The 11,109-nt window shown below is 59.3% G+C and overlaps 1 protein-coding gene across 2 annotated transcripts in view; it reads right to left on the bottom strand.

Moving 5' to 3' along the window:
• Positions 1-384: 384 nt before the first annotated feature.
• MAPK1 (mitogen-activated protein kinase 1) overlaps positions 385-11,109 on the bottom strand; it is a 56,403-nt gene continuing 45,678 nt past the window's right edge. For both annotated transcript variants that reach the window (XM_055549757.1, XM_055549758.1), the window contains exons 5-9: positions 10,674-10,788; positions 10,284-10,415; positions 5,727-5,836; positions 4,737-4,862; positions 385-3,560 (exon numbers count right to left, since the gene is read on the bottom strand). In XM_055549757.1, the coding sequence (XP_055405732.1) occupies positions 4,746-4,862; positions 5,727-5,836; positions 10,284-10,415; positions 10,674-10,788 (474 nt within the window). In that variant the 3' untranslated portion in view covers positions 385-3,560; positions 4,737-4,745. The remainder of the gene's footprint in view (positions 3,561-4,736; positions 4,863-5,726; positions 5,837-10,283; positions 10,416-10,673; positions 10,789-11,109) is intronic.

Raw genomic sequence — 11,109 nt, 5'->3', positions numbered from 1 at the left:
ACAGAGGAAGGCCTGCCTCTTGCTCGGAGGCCCCCTTGAGCGGGCGAGGCGCCATCCCAGGCCCCCTGGCCCGCCGCTGTCCACAGGCTGCTGCGCGACGCCCTGCAGACCCCGGAGCCGCATGGCCCAGCGTCCCGCCCGGGCTTTGCTCTGGTCTGGAGAGAGGCGGCCGCTGACGCTGAAGCAGACGTGGGGAGAGGCCGGGCCTGGGCGTCGTCCCCCACGGCCAGAGGTCCGCGGGTCCTCTGGACGCTGAGCCCCGGGGCTTTCGGGGCTCCGGCCGGGACTCCACCGCCGCCACCAGGAGCAGTCAGATGGGCAAGGGCCGGACGGCACCCCATCTTCACGTGGGGATTCCAGGTAACGAGACACGCGCGCTGCTACTTCTGGTGACATGGACACAATTTAATGATTCTAATTCTTTTGTTTTTTTTTAAAGTCAGGTGCCATAAACATTCAAATAATCCATCTTTTAGAAAGTACGTTTACAGCATCAAAAGAATTAAGATGAAATATAAACCTTTCTACTTACAACTTTTATACAGATTAACCAAATCACAAACACCACAAATAAAGGTTAAGTTGTAACAATATAATGAATAAACATTCAGATTCTTAATAAAATCTTCCTTTAACATTTGTTTTTAACTTACCATTATACTAAGTAATCTATGCAGGATTTTGGGGTACAATACCAAGAAGGCACCAACAGTACAAAGCAGACAGGAAGCAGCTCTGAACTTTTCTCAACTGCTCTGCGCGGAGAGCGCGCGCAGGGGCGGCCACGCGCTCCAGGGGAGCCGCGCAGGCCCGGGCTTCCCGCCTCTGACCCGCGACGCCACGCGGAGGCCCTGGGCTCCCTCTGCTGGACACGCCTCTCGTCTGCGCTAAGAGGGTCACTTCAGACACCAGCACAATTTTAAAGCACAGATGCTTTAAAACGTGTAAGCAGAAGGACTGCTCAGATTTTCAAAACCACCACATTTACAAAAATATTTCCCTTAAAAACTTGGGATTGTCCAAAACATTGACTTACAAATATAAAAGTATCGTGGAAGGGCCTAAAGCATGTGTGCATACGTACGTGTGTTACACACCATCATGTACTGTAGAAAAGTTACCAATTTAAAACCGTATTGACACGTAAGCAACCGAAGGCCAGTCTCCTCGGCACCGTCTGCACGTCACTGGCACACGCGTGTCGCACGTCACTGGCACACTCATGTCGCACGTCACTGGCACAGGCGTGTCGCAGGCTGTGCCCCCACCTGACGCAGGGACAGACCGACCCCGGGCCCCCCACACGCGGCCGCAGCAGCAGGGGTCACGTCGCCAGACGCGAGGGCCTTGCGCCCCCGCCCGCAGTCTGCGCGGCCGTCTGGAGCCCTCGCAGGCCCGCCTGCTGCTTCGTGAGGGGTCTTGTCTCATACTCACTGAAGGGACTGGAATGTTTCAAGAGGAATTTTTTGCTTACATTTTAGACACCAAGAAAGCCATCGGCCCCAAGCTGATGTGCAGGAAGCAGTCACAGGGGTGGTTGGGGTCACCAGCATGAATTCATGTGACCTAATGTGCACGTTTCGAGAGACACAGGCAGACCCAAAGGGTGAGCCTCACACACCACAGGCGCCTTGTTCAGACAGCTCCCTGACCCGCTGAACCAAGCTTGGCGTGCTTAGTGAAAGGCTACAGGGACTCCCACACAGGGTTAGTGGTTCCTGCCCACCACACCCGTGGACAGCGACGGGCGGGGAAGCCCCCAGCCCCCAGGGGTTAGTAACCAAGGCTGTGGCTGGCTGTCTGGTTAGCGAACCGCAGGTTAACCTCCTAACACTACTCTGGAATGTTAGTAGTAAGCACAGAGAAATAAGAGCAATAATCAGCCAGCGCTCCTTTTAAAATGTACCCGGGACAGCAACGCTCGTCTCTCGCTGCCCCACGGGCCTCCACTGGACAGCTCCGTGCATGGAGGCGAAGCCACGGCTCTCAGGGCCGACAGTCAGGTGCGGTTCTGGTCTGAGGGGGGAGTCCAGCACCCGCTCCGGCCCGAGGGTGCGAGCCCTTCCTGGCGCTTGACTGGGACACAGGCCATCCTCCAGAAGAACCAAAGAACCCAACTTGCAACTTCTGGGCTGCATCATCAGAGTCTGACAGAACACCGCAGACCTGTGATCTGAGGAGCATGTCAGAACTGATGCTCTGCCGTGTGGAGGAAAAAACCCCTCCACAACGCTGTCTACATGGCCTTACACAAACCCAGGTGTTTGGGCAGCGCCCAGCAGGGAGCGGGCCCGCCGGGCTTCCTGGTCTAAGCACAGCCTGAACCTGACTGTTGGTTCGGACCCCACGATCCAGAGGAAATCGACACTGAATCTTAACGGAGCACGGAGATAGAGGACGCCCGTTTATTTTCAGGAACGACAAGCGCATTTCCGTTCATGTTAGCAGGCAGTCTTTATATAACCCACTCTCCACTGTTGTCAAAATCCAAACAAGAAAGAAAGGACAGCTGAGAAATGAAAAGCTGAGAACCGAGAACTAAGTGATCTGCTGGAGAGCATTTTCCGTGGAACACAACTCAGAGGTAACAACAGAGCTTCGTTTCAACCTCAGGTGCGTGGCACCGGGACTCATCTCCGCACAGAAGCTGCAACAGTCGTGCGAGGGGACAGTGACGGCTGGACAGGCAGAGCGCTGTGTGCAGAGCTCGGGGGCAGGGGGCCGCGCCACGCGGCGGGGCAGCCGGCGCCAGGGCCGGGGGCAGGCGGGCTTCTGCAGGCGCCCCACGCGTGAGTGGGCCCTGGCGCAGGGCGGCGCTCGGCCAAGGCTCACCAGGCTTTAGCACACACTGTCACAGCGGGGGTGGAGGATGAACTTGAGATGCTGACATGCTGCAGGAGGAAAGGAAGTGTACAACAGGTGCTCCCGGAGGACGCAGCGTGCCCCGCCTGGCCCTCAGGCGTCGGGCGGGCGCCCCGCGGCCTGCGCCCCTTACCCAATCCCGGAGAGCCGCCTCTGCTGGCGGGAGTTCCGCAAGCAGGCAGGGCCGCGTGGGACGCATCCTGCAAGTGCTGCGCCCCCGACGGGGCAGGTGAGCTGCCCGACACGGGCCTCCTCCCATTTAGAGAAGAGACAGTGCTACAGAAGCCACACCCGGTGCCCGTGAGGGATCAGCGTGACGTGAGGCGGCAGGAGTGCAAAGGGGGCCGTCGCTGCCGTAAAGCGCCCAGGGGACGCGATCGGCAGGGCACCAGGGCAGGACTCAGGAGGGGAGGGGCCACTGCATCTCTCAGAGCAGAAGGCGGCTAGTGACTGAAGCAAGGTGGGCGGGAGGAGCCCTGAGGGACGCACAGCCGCAGGCCACCGGAGGCGACGCACACGGGGCCAGAACAGCGCTCTGGCCGGAGGGAGTTCTTTGAAAGCACAGAAGCCACAACTACCAGGAGCCGCCCCTCCGACGGCTCAGAGGAGTCAGGTGGACACGCAGACGGGCTGGGGGCAGGCGGGTCAGGGGCTGCAGGAGAGCCGCGGGGTCTGCGTGCCGTCCTCGGGCCCGTGTCCTGTGGGGAGACAGACAGACCCTCCGTGAGCCACGGACGCGCCGCGGGGAAACGGCAGCGGCGGGAGGACAGAAAAGCATGAAAGCAGAGAACACCGCTGCAGCAAAGGCCGCCTTCCCAGAACCGTCCCGTGGGACGGGGCTCGCCCCCGCCCGAAGACGCCCCCCACCCCACGGCCGGGCCGGCACCGCGCTCCTGGACGCCCTTCGTTGGCCACAACTGACGGCACGTGGTTGGATCTGCTTCCCAACCCGTGGTCGAGGCGGCGCCCACATCCGAGGCGTGGCCCACGGGGAAGCCTCCCAGAGGCCGCCGCTCCCTTTCCCCGTTGGTCTGTGTCTTTTTGGCTGTGGCAGGCAGGCTTCTCCAGCTGCGGGGTGTGGGCGGGGTGCCGTTTACTGACCGGTGGCCCACCCTGGGACACACACGTCTTGTAAACGCCCAGTAAGTGGACGCTGCTGCCCCTCTTCTCAGCACGCGCGCCCCCGCGCTGGACAGGCAGGTGGGCCGGAACCACACGGCCCAGCCAGTGCTGCCTTGACTGCCCCGGCTTTCTCTGGCCAAGTGTGACCGGCACAGCCACGGGCTGGCCGGAAGCTAAGGCCGGCCGGCTGGACTGGGAAGGGCAGGAAGGGCCCCCCTGTCACCCCGAGCCCTGAGAGGCAGCCCCGAGGGCTCAGCAGGCCTCCTGGAGGCCCCAGCACCCCTCTAACATCCTGTCTCACTTGAGGAAATCATACTCCAGGTCAAACCCATGCCCCCTGCCAACAGACGCACAGTTTCACTGGGAGCAGAAGGACTTGGGGTTCACCGCCCCCCTAGGACAGGGGAGGGGCACGAAGAAACCGTGCGGAAGCCCCTGCCCGGCCCTCCGACATCCAAGCCAGACTGTCCCAAGCATTTCCCAGCAGAGGCCTCAACCCTGTCCTAACTCTTTGTGACACACTCGCTCCTAGAGTTCTGACACAAGCCGCACTCTCCCCTCTTCCGTCGATTCTCTAAAATTGAGATCAGTGTTTCCTCTTTTGAGCACTTTAAAAAAACCCAACCATCACGGCTGTATGGTTCCCCACACCTCAGGTTGCAAAGCTTCCATACTAAAACCCCTCTTTAATGACATTTACACCACCCTGTCTCCTTGGCCAGGACTTATTCTATGGTTAAAGCTCCAGGTACCTGACAAATTTAAGATCGGTATCCCGGCTGGAATCTAGCAGTCTCTTCAAAAATGAGTTCTTTGAGCTTTTCCTTGGGCAAGTCATCCAATTCCATGTCAAACTTGAAGGGTGCTTCGGCGACGGGCTTGAAGAGAAAGCAGAACTTTGACACGAGGGGCCATGGTGGAGGCTGCAGCCCAGGCCCTGGGCTCCCGCCGGCAGCACCCACCCCCCGAGGTGTGTGGTGTGCCCCATGTGCCCGGGCCCGACAGCGGGCAGCGCCCCCGCACGGCGCTGGGGTGTGGCCAGGCGCTGCGCTGGCGGGGAGGGCTGCGGCTGGCTGCCCCACGCTCACACGCGCGTCCGGTTACACACGCCAGCGCTTTCCTACGAAGAAGCCTCGCAGTGAAACACGAAGCCTCAGGGGGGACGAAAATTGTGGCAAACGGCCGCGTGTGTTAAACAGAATAAGCCCTGCTTTTATTTATTACAAAAATCTAAGAATGAGATGGAAATACTCCGAAATTTCAATAACGGTGTCTGTGTAACCAGACTACAAAGCGATGTTTGTTGTATTTTCTGGTACTTTTTTTTTTTTTAAGTATCCCCTCTCTATATAAATAACCAGAAAGTTAACACTGTCTATGTACATCAAAGATTCTCCTCACACACTCAGTGCTGTTACCAGGCACCCCAGACCTTATCCCTGCCATCCTCACACTAGGTCTTAAGGGTAGGAAAACACACACCCCAAACTTGGCTCTGGCCTCCAATAGGGGGGAAAGGAGGAAACTCGCAGCTGCTCTCCCTGCGGGGGGCGCGCCGTGTGGGGCCCTAGCGTGCCACCCTTCTGCTGCGCGGGCGCCCAGGGCAGTGGGAGCCCGGGTCGCTGGTTCTCCGCTGCTGCCCTATTACCACAGGGAGGCGGCCTCCACTGCTCCTGTGGGAGCTGGCGGATCCGTGCGCGCTCCCCCTCCGCCCAGGCAGGCAGCCCCTGCCAGACTCTCACCTCATCGCTCGGGTCGTAGTACTGCTCCAGGTAAGGATGGGCCAGAGCCTGCTCCACCTCAATCCTCTTGTGAGGGTTGAACGTCAACATTTTGTCCAGTAGATCCAGAGCTACAGAGAGAAAGGTTTTGCAGAGGTGAGAAGCCAAAGGAGCAGTCACCGAACAGACTGCGCACTTCCTGTTTAAGTCAAGACACACTAGACGGGGGAGCTGAGGGAGCCGCGGGCTCAGGGGAGCCTGCTCCACCTCTGAGTGTCTGACAGCAGAGACCAGACTCAGGAAGGCGGCGCACTCTGCAGAGGCTGCACAGGGAGCCAGGATTCAGGCCCAAGTCTGCCCATAAAACCCGGCCTGGTCCGAAAGCATGGCCCTACTCTGCAGGGTCAAGAGCAGAGGCCCCACTCTGCAGGGTCAGGAGCAGAGGAGATGCGTATTACCGCTCTTAGGTCAGCTCCAAGGTCGCTGTGGCTGCGGTTACTTCCTGCCCTGTGGCTTCAGCCCCCTCCTTCCAGGTTCCGGCTGACAGGTGTGTGTGAAGCGCAGGGCCCTGGAAACATGTTCCCTGCTGGGCTCTGCCCCTGCTCCCCACCTTCAACGAGGAGTCCATCCAAGCAGTAAACCGCGTTGGACGTGATGAGAAACTCCACACAACGAAGGGCGTTTTTCACGTCCATAAAGTGAAGGGTGAAAAGCAGCAGGATCTTTTTAAAGTCCTAACCCTAACCCTAATTTCTACCAACAGCACATTTTCCCGAATAGCGACAGGGGAGCATGGGCTACCTGCTGGGCCCCAGCAGCCCCAGGGCCTGCCCCCGCCCCTCCCTCGAGTGGCCGTCTGCCTCAGGACTCGGCGACCTCTGTCTGCAGCACTGAGAGCCCCCAGCACTGTCTTTAACCTCCACCTCCTGCTGCTGCTAAGAGGGACGCACCCCCAGGCGACGGGCATTCCTAAATCAGACCTCACGCTCCTTCAAGTTCAATCCTAGGCAACAACTTCAAAGGAAAAGAGCTTTTCTTTTCTCTTTGCTACTGGAGAAAGGCCTGGCCTCCAGCCCGTGTGCAGGGACAGGAGGCTGGGGGAGGCGCGCTGCAGGCAGGGGCAGGCCGGGTGCTACGCCCGCACTGAGTCACGCTGCCTGCGCACACGCGTCCCTGGGTGCAGAGGCCACCGGCCCTCCAAGACTGACGTCCCTCTGAGGCCGGACGGCGTCCCGCCGGGACCCTGCCTCTCCAGGACCCCACGGGGCCCCTAACTCTGGGGGAGCACAGCTCTGTGACCCCACCGTCTGCCGCATGGGTCACTCCCCTGCCAGGCCCCAGGGCAGCTCGCGTGGCTGGCGCCCGCTCTGAGCCTCCTCACCCACCAGGAGGGACTCTGACCCAGAACAAGACTGCGGCCTGTCCCGTCCACCCTCAGCTCCAAGTCCCGAGTGGAGCCAGAGGAGGAGGCCACCTGTGCAGGCCACGCCACCACAGCCGCGCTTCCCGGACTCTGGGCTCAGAGCCCTGCCGCTGAGGCCCCGGGCGGACGGCAGCAGAGCACGGCGGGCTTCACCCCACGGGCGCCGGGAAGGGCCGCGGGGCCTCAGGGCTGAGGAGCACATGGCCAAGAACCGCGGGGCCCCGGGCGGTCCTGCTCCGCCCCGAGCACGCCGCCTCCTGCTCACGAGGGCGGGTCAGGCCCTCCCCGCGGCCAGCACACACGCCTCAGCACATCCTACCCGGAAACCAGGCTCCCCAGGGTGGCCTCCCTGGGCATCCCTCCAGTGGGTCCACACGCATCCTTCTGGGAAAAGGGGACCCTCTCCCCTTCCCAGGCTGACCCTGCCTGCTGTGTCCTAGTCCCCACTCCCCGGGGTCCTTTCTGGGTCCTTCAGACCCCCGCCTTGTGCCCTCACCCCGCTGAGTGGCCACCAGGACCTGAAATGGAGGCCTCCTCCTCTACAGGCTCCAAGGCCCTGCCCCCTGGCGCTGCCCAGGGAGGACTCCAGTCCACCCTGCGAGAGTCCCCATCTTCACCCCCGGCCTCCTCCAGGACCTCAGCTGCCATCTGCTAAACTCTCCTGACCCTGGAGTCAGCTCAGCACCCACTGCGCAAGAGACTCTGTGGGTAGACAGGACGCTGCTTACGGTCCCACTGAGAACGCACAGGCACGCGTGTTCACAGGGCAGTAAGGAAGTCTGCCTACTGTTCAAACAGCGGGCGATCCGACAAACGGAGACAGATTTCTCACAAGAACTGCGGTTTTTTAAAGTTCAAAAAACAGGGGACTTCCCTGCTGGTGAAGACTTCGAGCTTCCATGGCAGCAGCGTGAGTTTGACTCCCGGCTGGGGAACAAAGATCCCATGGGCAGCTCTTGCCCAGGGAAACAGGGACAGAGGCCTAGGCCACAGTGACCGCCAGGGGCAGGAGCTCTCAGGACACAGGCCAGTGTGAGCCTGGAGCTGCTGGAGGCCACCGTGTCACGACGAGAAGTGAGGCTGGCCAGCAGGAGAGGCGGGCGGAGAAGGCCCTGCTGCATCGCGAGGCCAGACTTGGTCACTGCGGCCGTGCCCGGAGTCCAGGGCCTGCTGGTCCCCAGGCTGGTGAAGCCCTCTGGGCTGAGGCCAGTCAGGGCTCCCATGAAGGGCAGAGAAGGCCTCAGAGCCGGCCCTCCTGTCTGAGGACTGCCCGCACCACAGCCCGTCACGCCGCTCGCCCCGGCGCGTCTGCAGCCACGCTACGCGCGACAAGCGCCGCACCACCTGCTCAGTGCACACGGCTGGCTCGTAGCTCCCCTTGCCACAAACTCGTTGTAAAAATCACGCTTAGGGGCTGTATTCCCAACTCTCCTGTGAGGTGGGTGAAACGTGCCCCATTCTGAGTTAAGGAAAATGCACAATGGTGAGGTCAGTGACTGCCCCAAGTCCCAGGCCTGGGCGCCCAGCCTGCCCCCGGAGCACAGGGCCGAGCGGGAGCGTGCGGCATCAGCGCAGCAGCACCGGGACGCTCGAGCTGCTGTGCAGCCTGGAGCGGTTACACGCCGTCCACGCCGGGTCTCATCGCTCTACACTCTCCTGTGATCAAACCTACCGGCCTTTCACTCACATCTGTCTTCTTGGTGTGTTTGTTTTCAAAGCTCAGGAAGATATTTCTCCCCCATGCAGAGATCAGAAAAATAATGAGTACTCTAAATACTGTTAATTTCTAACAGTATGATTTTTAGAAAAGTATTTGATCATCGATTGTTTTACAGTTCACTCTGATGTGTGAACAGTGATTTAATCTGACTTTCTTTCCGACAGCTGTTTGGCGGGCCCTGTACCACCTGCTGAAGCACCGTCTCTCCCCCTTCACCACAGTAACTCTGGAGAGAGCCCCAAGCTAGGCTCCTCTGAAGGAAAATCTATATTACTACTGGTTCAAGGCACTCAGCAGCCTCCACACGTGAAAAAAAATTCAACCTCACTCTTAATTAAAGAAAAACAAATTAAAATGTCATTTTCCCATTTGGTTGGCGAACCCACAAGTTCAACATCCAGAGCTGCAGGAACAAACCTGACAAAGCTGCCGACCTGCCCCTCAGTCTCGAGTGTCCCCTGCACCGGCTGTGTGGAGAGGATGCCCCGCCCACGGCCGTGACCACACACGCATCACCAAACTGTGAGGAGCTTTCAAGGCCCACACCTCATGTAAGAAGTCGTATCAAGGCCGCTGTCCTGTACTTAAGAGACTCCACATTCCCTTCTCTGTGAACCACTATTAACAAGACAAATCCAGACACTGAGCTACCTGCAAGCAGGCTGTTCCTGTGTCTTACTGCTGCTGCGTGTCCAGGGCCTTAGAACAGACACTCGTCTGTTTCCTAAGCGGACACACTTATCTCCGCATGCTGCAGGAGGAGAGCAGACGCGAGCTGCCGGCAGGCAAACCGGCCCCCAGCACTCTGCAGCTTCTGAGTGCGGGGAGCAGGGCTGGCCGTGAGACGTGCTCTGACCAGCAGGCTGTGGCAGAGGCGCCTTGCTCTCAGACCCTGCAGCCCCTGCTCTGGTGCTCTCAGGGCACTGCTATGGGCACGGAATGCCCCATCTGGCCCACTGCAGGACGAGGGCCAGCAGACCCGCCCAGCCTGTGGGCTCAGCAGCCCCCAGCTGTCAGGCCTGGGCGAGGGGGGCGACTGACCACAAACAGGCACAACGCAGCTTTGGGGAACAACGGAAATGCTGTGTCCCGACGGGGGTGAAGTTACAGGACCGCGTACGTCTGTTGAAGTTCAAAGGCTTCACAACCGAAAAGGCTGAGTCTTATTCTATGTAAATTATTCTACGATAAACCTGACTTTAAAAATTATCCAATGACACGATGATTCTAAAGACATGAACTTAATCCAAGCTAAGTACCAAAGAAACCAACACGTGGAAAGCTACACATCACCCCCAGACCCCTCAGCCCACGGCCGCGGCAGCTCCATAAGAGGGGAGGGCAGTGAAGACCGAGCACCCAGCGGGGCCGTGTTACGACGTAGCAGCCACGGCCACGAGGCCCAGAGACTCGGATGCAGACGAAGCACACCCACCTTTGGAGTCCGCGTTCGGGAACAGCCTGTTCCATGGCACCTTATTTTTGTGTGGAAGAGAGAGCAGGTAGTTTCTAGCTTTTAAATTTATTATACAATTCAGGTCTTCCTGCGACGGGGATCCAAGAATACCTATCAGATAAAATAATCTGCTGTCAGTTATTAAGACCACAGTGAACCAGCCGTGCGCCGCCGGCAGTGGGGAATGGGCCCCGGCGCTCAGCGTCTTCTCACCACCTCCCAGCGCTGGCCCTTCTCACCGAGTGTTCAGTCAAGGACGAACAGCAACAGCTCATGCCCAGGACAGGTCCCAGAGCTGCAGGATCGTCTCCAGCCCACCTCATGAAGGGCTCTGATGTGAGCGTGGGCCCCGGACACTGAGGACCTTACCCAGAATGTGGTTCAGCTGGTCGAGGTAATGCTTCCCGGGGAAGATGGGCCTGTTGGAGAGCATCTCGGCGAGGATGCAGCCGACGGACCAGATGTCGATGGACTTGGTGTAGCCCTGCAGCGGGAGAGGGACCGTGACCCTGCCGCCCCTGCTATGTAGCCCTGCAGCGGGAGAGGGACCGTGACCCCACCACCCCGTGCCGCCGAGCGCGGCCTGCCCTGCGATTCAGACATCATGGGACAGTGTGCAGAGACAGACGCAACCAGCTTTCTTGTAAGACGCTAAAAACCAAGGCTGCTGGATTTCAGTCCTCTCTTCAGAGCAGATTCACTTATCAAGTTAGAATTTCTGTAGCAGACCTCATTTCTTTTATCAAATGATTTGAGAGCAAGAACTAGAATCCCGACAAGCTGAAGCTGGGAAACGAGAGAGCAG

This window comes from Bubalus kerabau, chromosome 16 (genome assembly GCF_029407905.1).
Source record: "Bubalus kerabau isolate K-KA32 ecotype Philippines breed swamp buffalo chromosome 16, PCC_UOA_SB_1v2, whole genome shotgun sequence".
In the NCBI taxonomy this organism is placed as follows: Eukaryota; Metazoa; Chordata; class Mammalia; order Artiodactyla; family Bovidae; genus Bubalus; species Bubalus kerabau.
This window is presented reverse-complemented; position numbering and strand designations above follow the sequence as displayed.